The sequence below is a fragment of the Sylvia atricapilla genome, chromosome 15 (assembly GCF_009819655.1).
Source record: "Sylvia atricapilla isolate bSylAtr1 chromosome 15, bSylAtr1.pri, whole genome shotgun sequence".
Taxonomy (NCBI): domain Eukaryota; kingdom Metazoa; phylum Chordata; class Aves; order Passeriformes; family Sylviidae; genus Sylvia; species Sylvia atricapilla.
The window spans coordinates 2,578,607-2,603,930 of record NC_089154.1 but is presented as its reverse complement, the minus strand read 5'-3'; the positions used below and the strand labels follow the sequence as shown (position 1 = coordinate 2,603,930).

Below are 25,324 nucleotides of genomic sequence, written 5' to 3'. Positions count from 1 at the left end.
ATCAGATGTGGTTTTAATTCTCAGTTTACGGTGCCTTACTTAGGATGGCAGAAGCAAAGTCCATGCATGTTGGTTTTTATTTGCCAGTGGATCTGATTGTTCTCCTTGCAGGAGGGATTTTTCTTCTCTGAGAACAAAGGGTAAAACTGAACAAGTAATTTTGGGTATTTCCTGTAATCCACATTGTCAGAGACCAAACCCCCCAGCATTAGCTGAGCTCTGTAACAGCTTCCTGAGGTGGGGAAGTAGCAATATCCCTCTTCTTTAAAATGGGGAACTTGAACCAAATGCTGGTAGAGGTCAGATGGAAAGATGGTGGCTACAGCAGATGTTCCTGATATAAAATCCTCTCCCTTGCTTCCTCTGCAGCCTCTCAGGCAGGGGAAGGCTGAGCTACACTGGAGCACCCAGTGGGTGCTGCCAGTTTTATGTGCTGCCAGTTTATGTGCTGCCTTTCTGCAGCCACCAGCCCACCTGAGCTGGCACAAGGCCATGCACAATTTTCTTCTCAATCAACCAACCTGGTGACTCTGTTTCCCTTGCCCACAGAGTTTTAGCTGTGGGGATGAAGTGGCTGTGGAAGTGACAAGTCCTCATTTTACCTTGGAAGCCACATAACAGGTCAGAAATACCCGTCTGGGCTGTGTGGTTGTCTCATGTGCCATTTGCTGGCTGACTTTGCCCCAGCTGCCTGGTGGGGCTTTTGCATGTGTCACAGGTTGGTGCCAGAGCAGCCTGCAAAAGCCAGTGGCTGATTTTGCTCCTTGGCAGGTGGCAGGAGGGATGCAGGAAACGTGACAGCAGCAGTGTTAGCAGTGTTAGTGGTGTTTCCTCAGCAGGTCTTCCCCAGGTGAAGCTTTCCCCACTCTGGCTGGGTGCTGGCCATCTCTGGGTGATGGCAGGTGGTTGTTCTGTCGCTGGGAGAGGAAGCAAACATGTTGGTGACACGATGCTGTGTGGTCCAACACCAGCAGTCAGCAGGTGTTGTAGGGTTTGTTCGGCTTCAGTCTGAGCAGAACAGCCCTCACAGAATGGTTTGGGTTGGAAGAACATCCCACTTCACCCTGCCATGGGCAGGGACACCTTTCCCTATCCCAGCTTGCTCCAAGCCCCATCCAGCCTGGCCTTGGACACTTCCAGGGAAGCAGCCACAGCTTTTCTGGGCACCCTGAGCCAGGGCCTGACCACCCCTGAGGATCTGAATGTGACCAGGTGCCTCTAAATACAAAGCTGTTGCTAGTGATAGTGCAGCCCTTGAGACAAGGAAGAGAGGGTTTATTTTCTGTCTCCAATGCCCTGCAGTGTGAGATCTGTTCCCTGTTCAGCCTCCTGCAGTTTTGTTTCTCAGCACCTTCTCTGGCTGCTCTCACAGCCCTCTAGATCAGGGCTTTGAGGACACATCTTGCTGACACACAGTTTGCCCGGGGAACCTGTGTGGGTTCACGTTGGGTTCAAGAGCTGTTCACAGTGGTTTGCACTGATGGGTGTTGACAGGGGTTCAGGTTTGGGCAGAGCAGAGGAGCAGCTCCTCAGGATGCAGCCCTGAAGGGAAGAAAAAAAGAAAAAGAAAAGAAGCAAGCAAAAATCTCTGCCAAAGTACACTGATATCAACAGCTGGCTTTGTCAGAGCAGCCAGGAGCTCTTCTGCTGAAATGATTGGCCTGGGAAGAGCCAACATGTGAGCCACAGAATAGGATAACACTTGGTTGTGTTTGAATTTTGTAATTCTTCCTTGAAGTAGAGTTTGGATCCTCTGTTTTGACACAAGGAGTTGGAAAGAGAACATGAAAATGATGAAATGTCCGATGTATGGGCAGGGAAAACTGAGTTTCCAGGCTGACTTTGACCCTGTCTCACAGCCTTGTCCTGGGCAGCTCAGAAAACCTCTCTGGACTTCCCTCTCTTCAGATACAGCCAGGATGGTGCCCATCTGCTGGCTTTAAGTGTTAGCTGGACCTGACAGATTTGAGATCAGCTTTGGGGAGATGCAGAATAATTTTATTCTTCATCCCTTAAGTGCTAAGAGTAATTGCAAAAGCATGATGTTGTGGAGGGGAGCAAGTGTAATCAGGAATGCCTGCAGCATCCTTCACTCATCCTGTGTTTGGAATGGATGAGTGAATGGATCAGACTCACAGGCAGGAGCTGCTCCAAGGTGGGGCCACCACGAGCTGAGCTCTGTGTGCTCTGCTGAGCCCCTCAGAGCCCAGGTGGGGATTCCTGAAGGAAAGGGTGTGCTTTCCTCCTGCCTCACCCCACTGATATCACTGATATCAATGAGATATCACTGCCCTGTTGTTTGATGTCCTTTCCTCCAAGCCAGCTCTCTCCAGCCCCCTGCAAGATGTCCTTATTCCTCACGTGCCAGGTAGAGAGGCTGTTCAGTGGAATGAATAGCAATAGCTTTTGAAGGACTCTCCTGCTACTCCAACTGGCTTGGCATTAAAACTCAGCACCTTTGAGGAACAGAAGCCACATGTCCTTGGTTCCCAAACTGCACACTCTGAGGAGAAGCTGCTTCAGGGGAGCAGTGGGCCATGGCCAGCCCTCAGAGCCCCAGCAGCATCTCTGCTTCACCTGAGGCAAACTGCCACCTCAGAAATGCATCACTGGGCATCCCCTCCTGCCTGTCTGTCTCCTGCCCAGAGACATTATTCCTGTGCAGCTCCATCGTGTACAGGCTGCCACAGGGTGCAGAGGGGTTTGCTGACAGAGCCTGGCAGCGAGCAGCCCTTGTGGTTCTGCCCTGCTGGAGTACCAGCACAGCAGCCTGGGCTGCTCCTGCTCTGCTGCTGGATGCAGCTGCCCTTGGCTGGGCTGTGACTGCTTCCTTGGCTGCTTCCCCTTGCTCAGACTTGGGGCAATCCTGCCTCCTGTGGGTTCTTCTCTTTCTGACGTTGCCAGTGCCCTCTAAAGGGGCTTTTTGCTAGGGAAGTTCCTAGCCAGCCCATGGTGGGCTGGGGTTGAATTGATGGGCTGAATGAGCTGGATCTGCTCCTGGCTTTGGGGAAGATTCTCCCAAGCTGGGTGGGTGGACCTGAGAAAAAAAATGGAGCCTTGTCATTCCCCCTGGTGTTGGTCCCCTGGGATCCTGGACTGGGGCACACAGGTGATGATGCTCTGGGGGGCTCCTGCCCTGGAGGGGTGGAGAGGGCTCAGGGGTGAAGGATTAGGTGGACAGTGGGGTCATCCCCCGGTGCTGGCTATGGGCTAAACAGGCTTTAGACCATCCCATCTGCATCTCCAGGCAGTGGCAGGATGGGCTGTGGGAGTGCAGGCAGTGGGGGCTGCTGGTCCCACAGGGGCCCTTCTGCCTGTGCTGGCTCACCCCAGACTCAGCTGTAAGGATGCACGGGGGGGCCCTGCAGGCAGTCACTCCTTGGTGCCAGAGTGGAGACATCTGAAGAACAAGAATGAGAGCAGAGTGAGAAGGGCAGATCTGAAGGAGAAGGCTGGTTTCATTCATGTCCTCAGCAGAACAGCCACACACTTGGTTTGCTTAGTTCTGAAGTCTTAGTTCTTTTCTTTATCCCAACTCTCTCTTTAAATACAGCACTTAATCCGTGGTTCTCAGTCACTCCTTTCTGCTGCAGGGTACCGAGAAGGATTTCTGTGGAAGAGAGGACGTGACAATGGGCAATTCTTGAGCCGAAAATTCGTGTTATCAGAGAGGGAAGGTGCTCTGAAGTACTTCAACAAGAACGATGTGAGTACCTGGGGCTGCTGTGTGCAGATGGGATCGCTGCTGTGAGAGCATCCTGGAACACGTAATTCCCAGGGCACCAGTTTATTTACACAATTCCCATAGATGCTGAGGCCCCAGTTGCTGTAAGGATTAGGTTTGTCCCTCTGAAAAGAAAGTCCCAAGTTCAGAAGGCAAGGGGAGGAGCAGGGTCAGCAGCCAGTGGCTCATGTGAGAGGATGGGACAGATGGGGACATGGACATGCTGCTTCCCGGCTGAGCACCCAGGTCTGTTGTTGGCAAAGGGGATAATCTTCCAGTTTTTGGGATGAGGATGAGCTAACTATCTGTAGGTGCTGGAGAGTCACAAAACATCCTGGCCTGTTAGTTAGCAGTCAGTCTGCCTTTTCTTGTATCCCTGCTGAATTTTGCAGAGGAACAGAGCATTTTCCAGGCTGGCAGGAAGCACCCATTGGCAGCCCAGCGGAGTCTCGGATATCTCATCACCAGGTGGTTTTGTGGCCTGGGATTCAGGTGGTTTTAGCTAATGGCCTCAAACAGACCTTTTTTTTTTCTGACCAAGTGAACTGCTTTCTGGTTTGAAAGCCACTTCCAGGTGTTTGCTCACTCAGCTGTGTTTTCCAGGCAAAAGAACCCAAAGCAATTATGAAGATCGAGCACCTCAACGCGACTTTCCAGCCTGCAAAAATCGGGAACCCGCACGGGCTGCAGATCACCTACTTGAAGGACAATAGCACAAGGAACATCTTTGTCTATCATGAAGATGGCAAGGTGAGGCTGTGGAGGTAATGAAGGTTTGGGTGGTGGTGCTGGGGGCTGGCCCTGCTCAGAGCCAGCCCGTGGCACAGCAGGATCTAACTGAGCTGGAATCACTTGGAGGGTGGAAGGATGCACAGCCAGCTTTGAGAGTGTTTGTTGTGTTCTTCCAAGCACAAAGGGTGGCAAACTGTGTCCTCGGTAAGCAGATGCTAATGGAAGGAATTGGAAATTTCTTGCTACTCGGAGTAGAGGGTTTTCTGAGGCAGGCTCCTCAGTACCCAGAGAAGGAGACAGGATGGATGGAGCGTTGGAAGAGGAAGGGACTCAGTGCAAAGACTTGCAAAAGAGGAGCAAATTGGAATGTAGGAGAAGCAGGGAGCTGTTGTGGTCCTGCCTGTCTCATTCTTCATAAAATGCAGATGCTTGTGTTTGTATTGAAATAAATCCCCTTGCTCAGGTGTCTCTGAAGGGAGGTGTGAAGGAGAGGGCCCATGGCTCTGGGGTGATCATTTGTGGGTCCCAGGGAACTGCTCCAGCAGAGCTGCTCCCAAACTTTCCCTCCATGCCAAGTGCTTGTCAGCAGGTGCTTCTTTAGCACAGCACAGTGTCACTGGAGCTGCTCTCAGGTGCCTCCTGCTGCAGTTTAAACCAGGATAATAACCAGCAGCTCCTTGGTGGGGAATTGGATCCCGCTGCCGTGTTTGTGGTTTGCTGGGCTTTGGTGGTTTGCTTAGCCAAGCTGTGAGGAGCACAGTCAGGGCTGTACTGCCTTTGGGGTTTGTGTTTCAGCTGCTGAGGTTTGTGCTGGGGGCTGGTGGAAGGAGCCAGTCCCACGCAGGGGCAGGATGTGCTCTGATGAAATCTGGCAGTGACCCGGCTGAATTTCTTTCAACTTCCCTGAATTTGGTCTGTCTCCTTGGCTGCACAAGGGCTGCAAGAAGATGAATGTCCTGCAGTAAACTCCTGCCCTTTGGGACTGGAGGCTGCCCTGGGACTCACCTCTGGTCTCCTGCTGTCCTTTGCTCCCTCTTGTACTCCCCAGCAGCCTCAGTGTGTCCTCCTGGACCCCAGAGGTGCTGCCTCTCCCTGGTCTGAGGTGCTGGAGCCTCATTCAGGCTCCTTCTCACGTTTCATAGGATCACAGAATGGTTTGGGTTGTAAAGGACCTTAAAGCACATCCCACTCCACTCCCTGCCATGGCAGGGACACCTTTCCCTGTCTCAGGTTGCTCCAAGCCCCATCCAACCTGGCCTTGGACACTCCCAGGGGTGGGGCAGCCACAGCTGCTCTGGGCACCCTGTGCCAGGGCCTCCCCACCCTCACAGGGAAGAATTTGGTCAAACCTCATTTGTGGCAATGGATTATCAATATTCCAGAAAGCAATTTACTCCTGGAAGTCAGCGAGAGTTTCAGCTTCTGCGTTTCTGCAGGGTGAAACCCTGCCTCACATCATGATCACAGAGAAAGATCCACAGGTAAAAAAATAAATGTGTATATAACCGCCCAATTGGTGGCTGTATAAGATATCAAAATTTTAATATTACAGCTTATTTTTCATTAGCTTCAGCCTGGTTTGGTCATCATTAACTTCAGGAGTGAATTCCTCTTGCTGATCCTCTTTGTGATGCTATCTGGGGTGTCCTTAGCTGCTTAGGGTAGGAAAGCAAGTGATAAGTGAATAAAACCTTAGACAAGTAGGTCACAGTTTTCCAAAACACTGCTTACCTGTGTCCTATTATGTTTTGGGTTTTTTTCCTTTCAACTTGAAGTAGTGTAACAAACCAAAGCAAATGATTTTAATTTTTGGGAATGACTATTTATCACATTAGACCATTTTTGAGATACCCCCCAATTCAACTCCTTAAAACTGAGATTTCAAAATTTCACACGAGCCTATTTTCCTTACCCAATTTAGACAATTTCTAAAGCATAAAAAAGTTCAAGTCTTAGAGAAGGCCAACTTCTCCTTTGAAAAGGTCTTTCCTGCACTACAGCGACCTCACCTGAAAGGGCTGAAAGTGTTTATTTTAGGATTCAGCCTGGCTTATTGAACATGTCTGTGATCTGATATGTGAAGCTTCACATGCATTAATGACAGCAGGACAGCTCAGCATCCCTCATCTCCCTGTGCCCAGCATCCCTCATCTCCCTGTGCCCAGCATCCCTCATCTCCCTGTGCCCAGCATCCCTCATCTCCCTGTGCCCAGCATCCCAGGCTCTTAATCCCCTTTCCAACATGCCTTTCCTGGTCCCACAGTCCCAGACCACAAGGCAGTGCTTGAGTGCTCCCTGTGTGGAACACTTAAAATTAATGTGGCATTTCCCAGCAAAAGCTTCAGAGACATAGAGCACAAGCTGTTGGGTCTTCCCAGAGATAAATTAATGCACAGGTTTAAAAAGAAAGAAATTATAAGATAATTATTTTGTAGGAGGAAAAAAAAAAAAACGGGGAGAGATTTTTGCCAAGGAAAGGGAGAAGCACCAGAGCTTTTTGGACTTGAACATCACTGTGGCTGTCCCTGAAGGACTCACAGACACAGCTGGTACACTGGCATACAAGGATAAAGAGGTGGTTAGCTACTCTTGTAGCTAAACACTGAAGTATGTTCCTGGAGCTTGGGTGGGATGCAGATGCTGCTCAGGTGTCCTCCTGGAGGGGACAGGGGTGGGTGGGCAGGTTGCACCAGCCCAGCTGTGTTTATGGGCTCAGTTCAATATTGCAAGTGTTCTTTTGGGGCTGGTTTTGCCAGTTCAGAGATGTTTAAAGCCTCCCCTCTGCAGAAAGCCCCTCGGTGCTCACTGGAAGCTGCAGAGCTCTGTTCATGTCTGGCAGCCCGGAACAGCAGCTGAATGTTCCACATCCTTCACCTTTTTTGCTGTATTCTGTGTTTTTTAGGATTGCTGCTACATTGTGCTCTGTCACTGGTGCCAGAGTGACGGCAGAGAGACAAAACACAGCAGGATCAGGTTATTTCGTGTGCAGGCTGCATTCCTCACTCTGCTTTTCTCCCTCATTATTAGGAAATAGTGGATTGGTTCAATGCCATCCGGGCAGCACGTTTCCATTACTTACAAGTGGCATTCCCTGGAGCCAGTGACTCTGATGTGAGTGTTCCTGCAGCATTGGTTGAGTGGGGCTTTTTTTTTTTTCCCATTGCTCATTTTTTAGCATCCTGTTAACAAGCTGGAAGGCTTGGGGAGTGCTCCATCCTTCGGAGCCTTCTGCAATTACCGGCCTGAAATGGTTGTGGAGGGATGCTGAGCCCACGAGCAGCAGCTGCCTCCAACATCCAGCCTTGGACACAGGGGGGCTGTGGGGGGATCTCCAGCCCTGCCACGGCTGCAGGAGCCCCGGGCACCTGCCTCCAAGGGTGTGGCTGTGATAACAAAAGCCAAAACAAAGGCTGGAAGGCAGGAGAGGTTTGGGCAGCAGGATGCCAGTGCCCTGCCTGAGTTCTTCCCTGCAGGTCAGTGCAGCCTGGCTTATAAATGCCTATGTTTTCCAGGCACTGGAGCTGCTAATTGTGTTACCCTGGGCTAATGCAATTCCAGAGGCTGCTGTGATGTGCTGTCAGGCAGGGCTGTGTGCTGCCCCTGGGGTGTAACATCACTGTGCTTGTTGGTTACTCCCTGCTACCTCCTTGGCTGTAGATTTTGGAAATCTAATTGCATTTCCTGCCTTCTACCAGTTATCTGGGAGGGGTCCAGTCGTGGTTTTCTGCAGGGTGCCTCTGTCCCTGGCTGCCCTGCACCCTGAGGAGTTGGGGAGATTCTCCTGGAGGCTGCTGGCTGTGCTGGGGAGCTGCTCCAAGGTGTTTCCTGGTTGTCCCTTTTGAGGAGCAGGACTGAAGCTCTCAGGCTGGGGGCCAGCTCAGTGTGGGTTTTCCTTGCAGTGAGCCCCAGCCCTGCCCAGCACAGGCAGTGACCCTCAGTCCCCTCCATCTGACACTGCTCTTTTCTGACCTCCAGCTGGTGCCAAAGCTTTCTAGAAACTACCTGAAGGAAGGATACATGGAGAAAACAGGGCCAAAGGTAGGATATGAAGCATTTTTCAGTCCCTCCAAACATGACTCTTGCTCTATGTGGCCCCAGGAAGGGGTTGCTGGTGGGACAAACCAACCCTTGCCAGGGAAGCAAAGCTATAACTCTGTGAATGTGTTTAATGCCCTTTCCTCACCTGGGAGCAAACATTAAAAAAATCCAAATCTACATCACAAACCCAGTGATGGTAGAGCTGGCCCAGGCCCTGGCTGTGGTGGCCCAGAAGCCATCTGTTCCCAGCTCCCCCAGCCCTTCAGGCTCCTCCAGGTGCTTTGAGACTCCTGGGTCATGTGTGCTTCGAGAGGAGCTGTGCTGTTTCAGTGTGACCTGGCATTTTTTGACTCTTCAGCAAACAGAGGGATTCAAGAAGCGATGGTTCACCATGGACGACCGACGGCTCATGTATTTCAAAGATCCTCTGGTAAGATGAAGGGGTCTGGGCTGCCTGTTGGGAATTATCTGCAGTATTACTACTAAGAGTAATAGCAGTAATAATTACAGTAATGATCTTCAGTGAAGTGCAGGCTGCTGGGAGAGCCAAGAGGGCACAAAGCTGTCACTGCTCGGTGCTCTGCCTGCTGTCCAGTGTGCACTAACCCTGTGCCCAAATACCAAAAACACTTCAAAAGCTGTGTCCACCAGATATTCTGCATCGGGATCTTGGCTTCCTGGAGTTGTATTGTGGGTGCTCCTGGGCTGTGCAGGGCTCTGGGTGGTGCCGTTGGGGTTTGCTGCTGGGCTTGTGGCTGCTGCAGCACAAGCTGTGCTGGCTGCCCGGGATGCAGAGCGCCCTTCACACTCACCCCTGCCTCACTGCTCTGCTGTCTCCTAGGATGCCTTTGCTAGAGGGGAGGTTTTTATTGGGAGCAAGGAAAACAGCTACAAGGTGCTGGAAGGGCTCCCACCATCCACGCAGGGGAACCACTGGCAGCACGGGATAACCATCGTCACCCCAGACCGGAAATTCCTCTTCGCCTGCGAGACAGAGGACGACCAGCTGGAGTGGATCACCACCTTCCAGAAAGTTATAAGCCGGCCCATGCTGCCTCAGGAATATGCAGGTGTGTTTCCTGGGTGTCAGCCCTGACCCTGCTGGGAAGATGGGATGGCTGGAGGGGGACTGGGGATGCAGGACATTGCTGCTCCTGTTCCGTGTGAGGCAGCTCTTCACTGCCCAGGGGGATGTGCAAAGGCTGTTTGAACAGAGAGGGGCTCGCCCTGGGAGGAGGAGGAGGATGGTATCCTTCCCTGTTCATTGCCTCTGGTGTGTCCGTGCTGCTGTAAGGATCAGTCATATGGCTGTAGGGGTGATTGATGCCAAGGATTTCTGTCAGGGTGAGCTCGTGCCAGGCCGTCACCACCTGCCCGTGCTTGTCCTGCTTTAACTTTATTTTCTCTGTTTTTTCCTTTCAGTGGAAGCCCATTTCAAACATAAACCTTAGCTGGGACTTGGCTGGGCAGACCTGAGGAGTGAGCTTCTGTTTACAACACAACGTGGTTTTATTTGAAATGTTAAAAATAATTAATAATAACAGTAATAATAATAACAATAATAATACTTCCCTTTCCCCTCATCATTCACTCGATCATGTCAGAAGGGCGGCAGTGGAACGTCAGAGAAGATCCTGATCCAACTTGAAATCCAGCTGCTCTGTGGGATGGGACAGGTGGTCCTGCCAGCCCATCTCCCCACACCCGCTGGAAGGGCCGTCCCACCCAGCTTCACCAGGATGGCAGAGACTGTTGGTGGCACATCCCAGGGGCAGACAGGACTTTTCCCCATGCTCAGGTCCCTGAGTGCTGGAGCTGAGCATCCAAGTGGCTGCCAGCCCTTTCCAGGGGGGCTGCAGGTCCCCAAGGGGTGACATCCCTGTGGGATGGGAAACAGCCTGGAGACACACAAAATGGTGCTGTGCAAAGCAGCTGAGCCCGCCGTGGTGCCGGGGTAAATGATAATACATTATCCCCCTGGGGACTGGTGGTGATGCTGTACCTGGAGAGGGTCAAATAGGATTTAGAAATAGAGGAAATGGGCATCATCAGCTTCGTTATGTTAACGAAGGGCAGGGAGGAGGGGGCTGCAAGGGAGACACCAACCCGTGAGGTGATGCTGGGGGAGCAGAGCTCGGGGGGCCAGGCCTGTGTTTGGCTCCCTGGGTCATCCCTGTTCCTTGGTCTGGGGGGCTTTGCCCCATTTGGGGAGCCCAGTATGGAGCTGAGGGGTTGAGTTTTATCTGCAGTTTTACTGGTGGGCACCATCAAAGCCTATCCCAGCTCGCTCCCAGCAGGCACATCCCTTCTTCAGACTTGGTGGTTGCACTTTTCCCCTCAATAATTCAACTTTTTTTTTTTTTTTTTTTTGGTTGATTTTTCTTTTCCTGACCCCCCCACCCCAAAAAAAAAAAAAAAAAAAAGAAAAAAAAAAAGAAAAAAAAAAGAAAAAAGCAAGGAAAAAAGAAAAAAAAGCTGCTTGAAGTGACGTTTCAGCGCGGTGTTGAGCACTGTAATTCCTGCAGTCAGGGCGGGCGGGCTGGGACCTGCACACCAGGTGCTGGATTTTTACTCAAAAATGAGATTTCTGGCGTGCCCTGAAGGCCCAGCCCCAGCCACGGACCTGTCCGACGCATTTCTTAGGTTGGTTGTGTATCTGAGAGCATCTCATCGGCTGTGTGCATTCGTTCTGTCACTGGTAAGACAACTGTGGTACTAAATGTCATTCGAACCAATAAATTATTATTATGTCAGAGCCGTGGCCGTGTGGTGCTGGGGCAGGGGAGGGAGGTGGGGTTAAAAAAAGCAGCAGATGGAAACAAGGAGGTGCCAGGTGCTGGCAGAGCCCCGGGGGTGTGGGACACCCTCAAAACCATCTGCCCCACCCTGGCACATACACCATGTGTATTATTTTATATATTATTTGTGTATATGTGTGTGTTATAGTGCATATTCAGTGTGTTTTCTCTATAGTAGTTCTCTGTGTGTGCACACATTCGCAAAGGATAGCTGGTTCTTGGGAAAAGAGAAATAAGCTGTATGGAGGGGTTGTTGGCTATTCACAGACAACTGTAAACTGCATAGGGGATAGAGTGAAATACATAAAATGTGTGTGTATGAGGTGTTCACATGCACACATTCATGTTTACATGTAACACAGACATATTCAATTTACATACAAGCTAAATGTATTTCACACATCTGTGTACGTATAGAGACTTTTTTATACTTTGTTTTCTAAAATATGTGATTATATATTATATACACATGTGCATGCTTTATACATGTAATTTATAAACATATTTATACTTTTAAGGTGAATATATTGCATATAATCATACTTATATCTGCATGCACATGTGTATACATAACAATAATTATATATTTAATTTAAATTGTTTTTAAGTGTATGTTACCCACACAGTCACTTGCACTTACTTACCAACCCAGACACAGCAAGAGGGAGAGGACAGACCAGGCTCCTTGATTGTGTTTATAGGTAGCTGTAAAAATAGTTTTGTGTGCATATATATAATTAAGAAAAATATAGTATTATAAATAATATGTCATACAAGTGTATAATCATTATCTATACAAAAGGCTGTTTGTCTGTGTGTGTATATACACGTATTTTTAAATTCCTGGGTATGTATTTTACACACACACACACACACACACACACACACGCATATGTACTGTATATAGTGTTGTAATTATTGAATATAGGTTTTGTATATCCACCCGTGGGTGCCCCTGGAGCACTGCCCCTGTCAGGGCTGGGGCTTTGGGGTCAGGGCACACACAGGGCTCAGTGGGGGCTGCTGGAGGCTGCAGAGAGCTGAGGTAAACCACCTCACATTGCATCATTTATACAGGACACAGGAGGGGACGTGCTGGAGACCTGTGGACACTTTATGCTGCCTGAGAGGCACATTCCTAGTAGCCAAAAGCAATGAAATGATGTGGTTCTAAACCTCTGCCAACATCCCAGATAATTTATTAAATGTGCAGCACCATCCTGGAGAGGGAGCTCTTCCCTTAATCTGCTGCACAGCAAAGCAATCCCCGTCTGCTCCAGATACTCCAGTACCCGAGAGAATGATACCTTTACTGCACAGAGGTGAAGCTGCAGCACTTAGGGCTGGATGACCCACAGTCAAATGTAGAGTGAAAAAAAATAACAGGGAATGTAAAGCTCTGCTTGGGAAACTCTTAGAAAGCAGCAGCATCGCACATCCTGGTATAAAGTGTTTATTTGAGACTTCACAATTAACACAAAGTCTTCCTGTCAATGCCTTTTTTTTTTCCATACAGTCAATAAATTTGTATTAATCCCTCCCCCATGCATGATTGCTGTTTATTAATCTAAGCCTTTTTATTTTCATCATGAAAAAATAAAGCGTTTCCCCACCCTTTCACCTGTTCCCTGTACCAGACTGTGCTGCATTACAGAGGAGATGGAGAATGGCTATGCCTACTGCTGGGGGTGAAGTTACTCCATTATTTATTGATTTATTCTTTTTTTTTAACAGAAAGTGTTAAATGAATCAATCACCCAAGAAAAATAAATATATCATAAAGAACCAGAAGCTCTGCAGTATCCCTTTTCTTGCCCCTCAGCCCAGTTCAAACACGTCCTCTGCCCAGGGCAAACTGCTCCGCTCTCAGCAACGCCGCCGCCTGTACGTACAGCTGGGAACTTACACTGGCAAAACCTCTTCCAAAGCAGAGCCACAAGCCACAGGAGGTATTTTAGATGCCATATTTATATACCTAGGCAAGAGACATCCACCTGGAAGCCAATTATCTGCGTTCCATTGATGGGCTTTTACTCAAGAGCTATTCAACCTTGTGCTTTTCAGGAAGTGTTGGCTAAACACACGCGTGGGCTCAGCCAGAGCCTGGCCTTGGGGAGAGGGGCAGGCAGGATGAAGGGTGTGCATGTTACTCATGGCAGTGGAAGCAAGTTCTTGTACCAATGTCTCTGGGATGTGCATCTCCAATTATGCTGCTTGGCTCGTCTCGCAGTACTTTTTGGCACCAGCCTCGCCAATCAATTATTCAACTGCTCCCCCTGCCTTTCGACATCTTCCTTGGAAGAGGGCAGAGAGCAAGGAGGCTTTTCTCAGAACAGAGACGGGATTGGGTGGGCCGTGAAGGACAAGCCCCATGTTTATGCTTTATTGAAAGACTGTGCAAAAGGGAATACTGCATCAGAAACCGCAGACTATGTTTAATCAGTCCCCAGCCGCCGGATCGGAAACCCCCTAACGACCGCTCCCATTGGTTCGTTTGGCTACTTTTTGTTGGTTTCTTTCTCTTTTTTTTTTGTTTCTTTTTTTACATAAATAATATAGACCGACAGTATAAACATTTCAGCAACCATTTCTAAAAGACCAGAGGAGCCCTTTTAGGAGCCAAGAAACAACTGCAGGATTCAAATTCCAAAAGTGTCTTTGGAGTCATCGAATCATCAGATTTACACGGCACCCAATGACAACAACATTCAGTCGAGCTCGATAGGACTGCTGTCTTCCTGACCATCTTCTGTGTCATCTTCTTCCCCAGTTCCCATCAGACTGTTTAAAAGATTTCCTAGAATGAAATACAGGACAGTCAAATTTACATTCTCACCTCAAACACTTTTTAACTAATCTTCCATCCTGCTACAGGTTTCTGTAACAAAACCCCCCCAAGAGTTTTGAAGCAGACGAGTCTCACCAAGACATTAGTAATCCCGCACTGGTTTCCATTAAGAATATTGATTGGGGAAGCTATATACTCTTAGCTGTACACTGATACTGCTCATTCTCTAAGAATACACTGGTAAAAACCCAAAGTCACATATTCATGTGCTCCAGTTGCACCCTCAGAGGGGAAAAAACCCCAACCAAAAGAGGAAAAAGCACACCTCCAGCAGTGAAACTCTCAAAAAGTAGCCACAGTCTGCATCATGCTGTAAAAATATTGTCTGAAATTCATAGGCATCAATTTAAAGGTGCCTGAACTGCTGAAAAGCAAATTATGGATGGTAAAACCACAATGTTCATGTTTTTCATCAGACTTTGGGTATCAGTGAATTGATGTATGTAGATAAAGCTTCAAGTCGCTTTACAAAGAAGCTTAATTCTCAGGGAAAACATTAATTTTATTCACATTTTATTCAAGAGCCAGGAAATGAGGGCTGAATTTCTCTATTCTATTTCAGTCCTTGTAGAAGGGCAGTATTAATTTCAGAACTTCCTCTTTGGACACATTCATGTTGTATCAGCACTGATTAGATCTCTACCAAAGCCCCATATTTGATTTAAGAAAAATCAGACACTGAACTCCAAGGAAATTAAGCTTTAACACCAGTAAGATACTTCTTTACCTTAGGAAGCTATACCACAATGTCAGAAATTAACCATAAGAGTCTTCTCAGTGCTTCTCCCCTTCTCAGTGACGAAAAGTCTACAAGCTCCTCTAAACTACTTTCACATGCAACCCACTGTATTCTACTGCAGGGGCTGTTCCTACAGGCTATGAAAAGAATGATGAATTCCTTAGAAGAGATGATCTGTTTCCAGCACAGATGTTCTATCCAGGTCACTGATCAAAGCCTGCAGGTACCTACAAGCAGAGCTTACCTAGCAATCCCCCGTAGGACGAGGTCTGCTTGGGCGGAACTCCGAAGAAAAGCTGTCCTATTCTATCTAGGTACTGTAGGGACACAAGGTGGAAAAAAAGTCAGTAAAGTCAATTATTTCATTTACAGGTGGAAATACTATGGGCAGAAGTCACCCACACAAGGTAAAGCACCAGCTCTTATCTACAAGGCTGGAGACAATCAGCCATGATTTCACTAATTCAGTGAGATCCCGTTTATGAGTAACTCACCTCATTATACATGGGGTCTCTTTTCAGCGAAGGTTGATACTGTTCACACAATACTGTAAATACTGTTAGTTTTCCTCTAGAAAGGAAACAAGCAAAAATGTAATCTCAGTTAACAACTGCAAAGGAAACCAAGAACGACATGACAGAAATCAGACTGTACCCATCAACTGCCAACAACAGAAACCAGATGAAGTTTAGCAGTGGTTGCACAAAGGGCGGACCCTTCTCTATCGAAGGATGTTTCTGTGTGTATGTCGTAAAAACAACTGATGCGCTGGTCTTATTTTTTAAGCAGAGAAATCTGAAAAAGGAAAGAGAACGGGGCAAGTTAAAAACAAAGGGCAGAAAAATGGTTTCACCACAGAAACAGGGAAGCCAGAATCAATTTCACTTGTGCACAGAGGCCATGTCAGCTTGAACTGATGGCAAAGCACAACTGCTAGAGATGGACATCTTTGGGGATGGTTTGGCCATCAGCTGAGGAAGGGGGAAATCACCACTAGAACACACTGTGGAATAGGCAGGTTGGGAGGGAAAACAGACATTAAATATCAATAGAATGAGTTTAACCGGGATCTAAGCAGATTGTACATAATGGTTACTAAAAGGGAGGATCAATTTTCAAAATGTAGCAAGACTCGCTACCCTGTAACTCACACTAACATGATATTGCTTCTACTGGTCCAGGATTTACTATGCTGAGTTAAAAACTGAATTAAAGACCCATTCGTCCCGAAACATCTCTGCTTTTAGTATGTATCTGTCAGTATTTGTTGACTCTGTCTTTCTATTCCACCTCAACATAATGTGGCATCAAGACCACTAATAGCTTGACATACATGCCTGAAAGTCTCATAATAAAGCTCTACTTTGAGCTCCCAAGCCATTTGTCCCCAACAGATCGATTCCCCAAACAGATCAAATCCTTGTTCAGGTCCAGTTAATTTAACTGGCAATCTCTGCAAGTCCCATTGGCCTAACAGGCCTTTATCTGGGACAAATGCCGTCAGCAAGCACTAGGAAGGCTGCCACAAGCCATCTCATTTTTGATGGCAGGCTGGCCTCTAATTCTGCACCCTCACATGTGCAAGGGCTGGGGGCTGTTTTGCTTCACGGCTACCAAGGAACTGCAATTATTTTCATTAGTGAATAAACTACCACGTATGAGGATTTAACACAGTATTTGACATATAGGCCAGGAAAGGACGCAGTAGAAGTGCTTTATGAAAATATAATCTTTTAACTTCTCCACAGAATTTCTCCCCATATAATTGTTTGAGTTCTGCACATACTGGATTCCCATAAAAGATTTGCTATTGCTCAAAATCACAGCAATCTATAGCAACCAGCTATGGAAAGCAGGACAAATCTGACATGACAGCTCACTGCTTGCCAAAAGAGAGAGAAACTTGCTCTCACCTCCTCCCTCTTCCCCAACACCTACTCTCTCCCTGACTCCCTGCCACACAGTCCTGTCTCCACCTCCTCCTCAGACTCCTCCGTGAGCTGCTTTCCCTGCCTGAAGAAAGCCATCAGCTGATTAAACACAGTAAAATTGGCTTTGTCAACCTTCATTCTACATGAGCTCTGCAAAAGCACACAATAGCTTGCATTCCCACCTCCTACAAAATAAATGCCTAAAATGAGAGCCAGCAGCAACTCTGTCAAGGCAAGAGCCATCAAGCTGCTGCTCACAAACCAGGCTGACCATGACAAGCTGCCTCTTAGGGCCTGAGTGAAAGTTCTGTGCTAAATACAGGGCCTGCTTGAGTCCAGTATTTGTAAGAACATATAGATAAGCCCTAAACTAAACATAAAGTGCTGCTAATAAAACTAAGAATTGTGCTTTCAGGGTTAAACAGATTACATTCATTCTTCAGGCAATGGATATAATTTCAGGTTTTGACCTTAATACATTATTTTACTTTTTTCCTCCCCAGTCTGACAAATTTAACACATGGGCTTTTCAGACGGTTTGCTCCTGTTGTTGCTCTGGCCAGTTTCACAGTTCCTCTTTGCAAAAGGCTGTGTGTTTGGTTACATCAGATTGGTCCCACACATAATGTCATCTCAGCAAAATGCTTCAAAAGAAGTTTAACACCTACTGTAGTACTGCCTGAGCTACAAACATGTCCACCTCACTGCGGTATCCGCGGGACGAGGAGTATTCCACCAGCATGTTTGCACAGCCCTCACCATCTGTCGAGTGCAAGAAGTGATACCGAGATTCACTATAGTTTTGCTCTAGAAAAAGAACAAGGAAAAGCCTTTTAAGGAATCAGTTCTGCGTACCTGAACATAAAACCAAATTTATAAGGCTTGTACTTTATTAGCTGGTAAAAGAACAAGAGTTACGGGTGTGGTACATAAACAAGACAGCTGGTAAAAAGTCTGTAAGTTACAGTCAATTTATAAAGGGAGATAATACTAAATTCTACCCTAAATACATCTGAACAACTGCTATTAAATACAGTTTACTTGATTACAGCTACTGCTGGCTTGAATTTTGGTCATATAGTTTTATCTACGTGAATGCTGACACTTGATGTGCTCTCACCAGTGTTTAGGACAGGAATCAAGAAATTCCATATTAGTCCGTGTACACCAAGAAGTCAAACAGCACCTTCAGCATCCTTCTTTCCTTTCCCATTTTTAGCTTAGCCCACTCTTGCTACCAAAACTAAAATCACTTCCATATGCTGAACAGAACACCAATTACACAGGAAAAATGGGATAAGAAATGGCAATAATTTGTTAGAACCTGAAGCAAAGGATTGTGCAAAATCACTGCAATGACAAAACTGGATGGCTGCTAATCTTCTGAAGTTGAAAGCTTTGTTTTAAAAATCTCAGCCTTTTGTGATGAAACTCAAGCTACAGACTGAGAAAATGTAGGCATTTTGCTCTTCAAGAGAACAGTGAGCAGGCAGCTACAAAATGGGGAATTTTACTTTCAGAATGCAACTGTTTCTTATCCTAATTGTAGCAGCCTATAACTTGAATGCTGTGAGAAAAAAACCTCCCTTTCTGGCTGGCAGCAGCCATCAGGCTAACACAAATCCCAAGACAGCAGCTAGGGAAGTGCCTACGGCATGCAGAGAGGCTGCAGCATTGACCATTATTGGGTCTGGGTTGTTACATGAAACCACTGTCATCACTTGGCAGCTACTGAAAAATATAAAATAAACAATCATCTTGCACAGTTATCCATGTGAAACCACAGAAAAATGGCATGTATTGAACTGTTCTCAATCACCTTTGTTAGGTTTTGAATACAAAACTGTAAATACTGGCTATCACCCACAAGTAAAATGATTATTTAGAGCATTTTGTGTTTCTCTTATAACCCATCACAAGTGATAAAATGGCTCATAAATCAAAGGCAACAGCATTTGGTTTGCAATAACCCTGCTGGCCAACTTCTCAAAAAGTACTTAATTACAGTCCAAAGACTGCTTTGGATGCCAGGTGATGTATTTCAATCTTTGTCATGTTTATCCAGGATTTAAAAACAAAAAAACTTGCCAACAGAACATCTTTGCTCCCTGGCCATTTTCCTTCTAATGACAAATCAAACTACCTCAATGTCTAAAGGATCAACTTGCCTTTTACAGAGAGCCTTACAGCAGCTGTGTTTTGGATTTTGCACTAATATAGAGCTAAAGACCCATTCTTTTCCTGTAACATCAAGAAGACATTAATGCAAAGATCAGATGTAGCAGAAATCAGTCAATCATTCCCATCTCAGCCTCCTTAGATTATTCACAAAGCAGATCTCTTATAACACGTTACTTTCAACATTTACAAAGGAAAACACAGAAAAGCCAGTTGATTTTTCATACCTTTCCACAGGGTAATAGCTAGTAACTGGTGTAGTTTTGGATGTCCAAGTTTTCCTGATCCCCCACTGGACCATTTTAGTGCTCTGGATACGAAAGCCACTCTTTCAGGAGAATTTGGATCCATTAAACTAAACAATTTAGCCAAGTTTTCTAGAAGCAATAAGATTGAAAAACATGTAGCATTAAGAAAAATAAGATGATTTGTAATGCTTCTAATGTTTCTCTAAGATCCACCCTTAGGACAGGTAGTAGTGTTAGCTCCAATCATGCCCACAAAGTCATCAGGAACCTGTAACTGTCTGACAGAGTTTCCCCCAGTCCCTTCCTATGGGGAAGGTAACCCTTAGCCATGTTGGGAATGCATCCAAAAAGGATTGCAGCTCTCTAGAATATTAACAAATCACTCTGAAGGGAAAGCACAACTAAATGCCACCAAACCAAGAGCAGAGGTCGCCTTACCTAAAAGGTCTTCTGCTACTTTTGCATCTGACTTCTCCAAAGACTCCAAAACCAGCATGGACAGATCAGCAGCACTGTTCTGCTACAAAACAGACACATACTGGCAGTGATGAATGTATCAGGGCATAAAAAGAAACATCAACCAGAATTTTGGCAGTGGCAGGTTTAGTGCTTTTATCAACATCTACAGCTAGGGCACACTATCAAGTCTCAGTCTTCCTGATGAAAAAATTATAGGAATTGATGGCATCAAAGAGAAGCCTCCAGGAAAGCAGAACACAGGCATTGTTTTGGACGCTCACAAACACTACTGCTGCATGTTCCAGCTTGGCATAATCCTTCTTTGTGGAGAAAGGCTCAACAAAGAGATAAAACAAAAGATTACAAAGCAATAACCCCAAACATTTACCACTGAGAACTCACCATTCATCTCTCAAAATCTTGGGAGTAACAACCCCCTGCCCCCAAGCCACACACACAAAACCAGTGACTTACCTGGTTATGACTGAAGAACAGTAAAGCCCCTGAATACATTAGTTCTCTTGCTTCTGCATGCTTTCCTTGTGACATATACCTGAAAAAAAAATCCCAAAGCCATGATAAAATTTACCACTAAGTTGTGTATGCTTAAAGTTACTTCTATTTAAAGGATTAAAAAAGATAGCTAAAATTTAAAATAATGACAAACAAGGGTTTTATTTTAAATCAGGTTAGTTTCAATAATGATGTAGCTTGAACTGCAAGTTGCAATTAGTTTCCTGCTCCAGACCTGATGGAATAAAATGAAGAATATAAGAATGAAAATGGAGAAAGCTACAAATATGTTTGGGGCTGGAACAAGGAAAGGGAATGAACCAAGACTTCAACTGAGCAAAAGATGCCAATGTACTGAACCTCCACCAAAGCCATCCCAGTGAAACAATTTTTGGAATACCTCTTGGAGACCTTTCCACTGGTCTAAGTCTCTCTGACCACTACTACTCTGCCAGGGGACATCAGCCTGTCCTAGTCCTCTGCTGAACCAAAGGAGCTCGTCTCTCCTGGGTTTGAGAGTAAGGTATGCACAGCCAGCAAGATTCACCATGCAACACTTTAAAAGAAACAAAATATAATGCTTCAAAACACACCTTCCACCTTTCTCACTTAAGAATTAACAAAGAAATAAGGAATTGAAGAATTTGCTCCAGTGGTTACCTCAGGACCTTTTACCACAGAGCTGCGATCGCAGCCTCCTGCACATCATCACTGTCAGTAACTACAGCTCTTGGAGAGACACAGCATTTCCCGTAAAAGCAGTTTAGGTGTGGCAGAGTTTCCAAATTCCATTTCTTTTAACTGCTACACAAAAAATCTGTGTTCTCAGTAGGTATCAGCAGAGCTGTTGGCTCTACCCTGCTGCATTTGCACCTGCAGTGTGATTTGTCCTCTGTGGCACCCCTGGCTGTGCCCATGTTACCCCTGGCTGTGCCCGTGTCACTCCTGGCTGTGCCTGTGTCACCCCAGGCTGTGCCCGTGTCACCCCTGGCTGTGCCCGTGTCACCCCTGACTATGCAGTGTCTATGTCACCCCTGGCTGTGCCCTTGTCACCCCTTTCTGCTCCTGAAGCCCCGGGCTGTTCCCAAGAGTGCCGTGGGGTAACAGAGGGGTTGCTGTGCTGGGTGGAGCAGTCAGGGGGTGCTGGGACAGCCGGACAGGACAGTGTGGCCATGGGGACTCACACCAACCAAAGGGACAACCAGAGCATCCCAAACCTCTTGTGCTGTGCCGCAGATTCCTGTCACACGTGTCCCCTTCAGGGACAGGCCCTGCTGGTAACATCACACAGACAACAAACAAGGCCGGAGACACTCCTCCCACCCTGCACATCAACTCTAAGAAACCCCAAGGTCTTTTATCCAAAACAGAACTGAAATAATGGAAGGCACAAGTTTTAGTTTTGGAATAATCCTCAACAACTTGGATTTGCAATCACCATGGTAAATGTGAGTCAAATGAATCTGCAGCTTCAATGTTTTTATAGCTGGGCTCCCATCCAGGTTTGCTTCTAGGAGCTGGAGTCAGCATGGACCCACTTCCACAAATTCTACTTCCAGTAGATTCACAATGCTGTATGGAAGCTCCTAATCTGAGAATTATTACAGAAGGTACTAAAAGATGATGAAAATTATTTTATGATATAAAATACATTTTATAACAGCTGGAGTTTTTCAAAGAACTTTTATCAGAAAAGTTGTTTAATAAAAATAAATATTGATGACATTGCTCTAAATGGTATTTAAAACAAGAGAAATCCTGGAACACAATATTTATACCAGAAAAATGCCCTACAAGTTTCGGGAGAATAGAAATGGATGTAACAAGGATATTACATTTTGAAGAGTGACTCAGTTACCAAATAATGAAGAGAGAAGAGTTCAGCCCAGCCAGCCTGGGGAGTAACAAACACCAGCAGCTCAGGTGTGCCCAGGGGAGCTCAGGGTTAGGCAGGAACAGCAGTTTTCCACCTGCTCCCTGGATCACAGAGGGATAATAAGTCTGCAGGAGGCAGGCTTATGGTAATCTTTCCTCCTCCACTTCTTCCCCTCCTCCACCCTAAAATACATCTCAGTGCACGAAACTGAGTCAGGATTTCAAGTTTACCCTCTGACAGATGAGACAAATGTTTTACAGGCCTGTGTGTTTAAAAGGAATAAGCACTAGCTATCCCAATCACAGTTCCAGAGCTCAGGTCACCCCAATGAGCATTAATATGCTGGGAAAAAATGCTGATTTTTATCACATTTTATAGAGGATTGACAAGACTACTCAGCCATGCAAATGTCACCTTTTCATTTAACTGAACACATCCTTTCACTTGTATTTAAAATGGAAAAGGCAGGACCTTTGATTCTAAATTAATTCAGGGAGGTTTGAGTATGTGAGTTAATACATCCAGAAGACTGGAGGAGAAGTGACCTCCTGAGCCAAGACTTCTCACACCACTGCAGACACCACATCACATAATCCCTACTATAAAATAGGCCAGGCTTTGTCTTAAATTTAGATTTATTCTCAAATACAATTTAAGACTTAAGGCCTGGATGGTGCCTCGCTGATCCCATCAGAGGGGTTATGGAAGAACAAACTGATTTAATGTGCTGGTGCTGGTACACAGGGCAGGGCAGGGCAGGCTGTCTGATGTACAATGGGAGCACAAGCAGGATTAATCACCAAGGACTTTCTTCCCCACTTTCTTCCATGACTGCTATTTTTCTGTGCTTACTCATAGGCCTGCTCTTATCCTAACACAGATGAGGCCTGAGGACAGGAGACACAAGACACGGGACAAGGGAGGGTGGTGTCCAGTTTTGGACCTCCCACTTTAAGAAAAACACTGAGAGGTTGGAACACATCCAGAGAAAGGCAATGGAGCTGGTGGAGGGTCCAGAGCACAAGTCTGACAAGGAGCAGCTGAGGGAGCTGGTGGGGACTCAGTCTGGACAAAAAGAGGCTCAGGGAGGACCTTTGTGCCTACAACATCTGAAGGGAGGCTGGAGCCAGGTGCTCTTCTCCCAGGCAGCCAGTGACAGGATGGCAGGGAATGGCTTTAACGGGAGGTTCAGGTCTGACATTGGGAGAAATTTCTTCAGAGAAGGTGGTGAAGCATTGGCACCAGGCCCAGCAGCCCAGGGAGATGGTGGGATCACATTTCAAGAAGGGCTCAAGAAACAGCCAGATGTGGCACTCAGTGCCACTGTTCAGTTGACAAGTGATGTCCATCACTGTCAACTGTCACTGCCCAAAAAGTCGGACTTGATGACATCAGAGGTCGTTTCCAACCGAATGGATTCTGCGAAGCCAAATTTCCATCCTGTCCTCTCCCAGCAGAGCCACAAGTAAACAAAGCCAGGACCAAGTGAGGCAGCCCCTAGAACAAACACCTTCTGTGCTCCCACAAGCAAGGGTCTACATGTTAAAATCTGGTGAGAGAAAGGGTGACCCCTGCAAATTGCAGGGGATGTGAGAAATGAAGCCTAAAAATGCTTTGCAACAAAAACAATTTCCTTATGACAAAAGAGGCAGTAGTAACATTCCCGAGTAAATGCCCAGGCCTGCTCTACTTAGTCACCGTCACGTACACAAATACTACACCAAGTGGAATTTATTCCAAAAAGCTCCTCCACGCAGGCGATTCTGCCCACCCTGAGAGCTGCCCCTTTCGGACCGCGGCTCCAGGATGACCGTGCCGTGCAACAAAGTAGCCCCATGTCCCTGAGCAACAGTCAATCTTCAAACCCTGAAACCATCGCCGCGCAGCCGCCTGACATTTCCACTGAGCTGGCAGAGCACCGGCCGCGCAGGGCTCAGCTCCAGGATGGCCCCGGGACACGGGGCGAGCCCCGAACCGAGCACCAGGGGACGGCCGGACAGACACCCCGAGCCCATCCCGCTGGCCGGGGGGCATCACCCGGCCTCCCCGGACCGTGGGGCACCGAGAGGCGCTGGGGGACGAGGAGCCGAAACTCCGCTCTGCCCGTGACCTCCGGGCAGTGTGACGCAACAACCCCGCGCGTCACCGGACAGTGCCCGGCCCGGCGGGGCACGGACCGGGCCGGGGCCGGGGTCGGGCTCCAAAGGCCGGCGAGGAGCGGCTCCCCCGCCGCCCCGAGCCGCTGAGTGAGGCGGCGGGGCCGAGGGAGGTGACGCGGCCGGGCCGAGCTCAGGCCGCCGCTCCCCGGCCCGGCCCGGGCCCCGCTTGGGCCGGCGCCGCGCGCCCGCCCCACCCCGCCCCCCGGCGGACCAATCAGGGAGCGGGGCGCGGAGATCGACAGGTGCGCCGACCAATGGGAAGCGGCCGTGGGCGCGGCGGGCGGCAGCGGGGGAGAGTGCGTGGGAAGGCTCTGGAAGGCCGGGCGGGGGAGGGGCGGCGCGGCGGGCCCGGCGCGGCCGTACCTGAAGAAGAGCGTCCGGTACATCTGGTGCGCCTCGTAGTAGTCGCCCTTCTCGACGCTGGCGCGCAGCTTGCCCTCCACGCGCTGCACGCCGCCGCGGTTCCTGCCGCCGCCGCCTTTCGCGGCTTCCTGCTCCGCCGCCATGATCGCCGCCGCCATCAGCGCGGAGGACGGGGAGGGGAGGCGGGGGCCGGGCGCATGCGCACGGAGCCTCGGCGCCCCGCTGCCCGGCTTCCGCCCGTTCGGACGGCGGCCCGCGAGGCTCAGCCCGCGGCTGCGTGCGGCGTCCCCGGCGGTAACGGCGGCGCGGGGACTACAAACGGCGTGAGAGGAACCCCCGGGCATCGAGCCCGGGGCACTACCGGCCCTGGAGAGCACAACAGCACAGGAAACTGCAGCAGAATTGAAAAAAAGTAATGAGAATCAAGGGATGCTTGATGGAGCGCAGGCAATCAGACCGGGTGAGGAGTCTCTGGCTCAGGGATTCAGGCAAAGCTGAGGGAGCAGGAGTTAAGCCAACCCTCCAGCAACGAGTGAAAGGCACACAGCAACGAGTTAAGTGTGCTTTTTTTTCCCAACTCTCCGTCTCTGATGTTCACCTTCCAGCCCCACCCTACCCCTGGGCCCTGCCCCTTAAAGCTTTGTGACCCTGCCCCTTGTAAAAGCCTGAGTGCAATCCCCCACCTCTGCCCCAGCTCAGGGCAATTTGAAATCGCAAT

At 48.0% G+C, this 25,324-nt stretch overlaps 2 protein-coding genes across 2 annotated transcripts in view; one reads left to right on the top strand and one right to left on the bottom strand.

Annotated features, from left to right (window-relative positions):
* The window catches only part of ADAP1 (ArfGAP with dual PH domains 1), a 50,444-nt gene extending 39,553 nt beyond the window's left edge, over positions 1-10,891 (top strand). Inside the window, exons 5-11 of the mRNA XM_066329701.1 lie at positions 3,594-3,706; positions 4,328-4,474; positions 7,484-7,567; positions 8,432-8,494; positions 8,853-8,924; positions 9,336-9,564; positions 9,917-10,891. Coding sequence (XP_066185798.1) covers positions 3,594-3,706; positions 4,328-4,474; positions 7,484-7,567; positions 8,432-8,494; positions 8,853-8,924; positions 9,336-9,564; positions 9,917-9,945 — 737 coding nt within the window. The 3' untranslated portion in view covers positions 9,946-10,891. The remainder of the gene's footprint in view (positions 1-3,593; positions 3,707-4,327; positions 4,475-7,483; positions 7,568-8,431; positions 8,495-8,852; positions 8,925-9,335; positions 9,565-9,916) is intronic.
* A 1,838-nt stretch (positions 10,892-12,729) lies between these two features.
* Positions 12,730-24,957, bottom strand: GET4 (guided entry of tail-anchored proteins factor 4). The gene is made up of 9 exons (XM_066329708.1): positions 24,607-24,957; positions 20,170-20,248; positions 19,675-19,756; positions 19,216-19,365; positions 17,479-17,617; positions 15,534-15,674; positions 15,374-15,449; positions 15,124-15,196; positions 12,730-14,089 (listed from the first exon to the last, which is right to left on the bottom strand). Exons 1-9 carry the CDS (start codon positions 24,948-24,950, stop codon positions 14,001-14,003), a joined length of 1,173 nt encoding a protein of 390 aa, XP_066185805.1. The 5' UTR covers positions 24,951-24,957; the 3' UTR covers positions 12,730-14,000.
* Positions 24,958-25,324: the final 367 nt, after the last annotated feature.

Coding starts and splice junctions, on each gene's coding strand:
- GET4 (XM_066329708.1), bottom strand. CDS start 24,950: ATGCCCGGGGGTTCCTCTCACGCCGTTTGTAGTCCCCGCGCCGCCGTT. Junction 20,249..24,606: donor TACCGGACGCTCTTCTTCAG/GTACGGCCGCGC, acceptor TTTTTTTTTCAG/GTATATGTCACAAGGAAAGC. Junction 15,675..17,478: donor GTAGCTCAGGCAGTACTACA/GTAGGTGTTAAA, acceptor TTCCTTTTTCAG/ATTTCTCTGCTTAAAAAATA.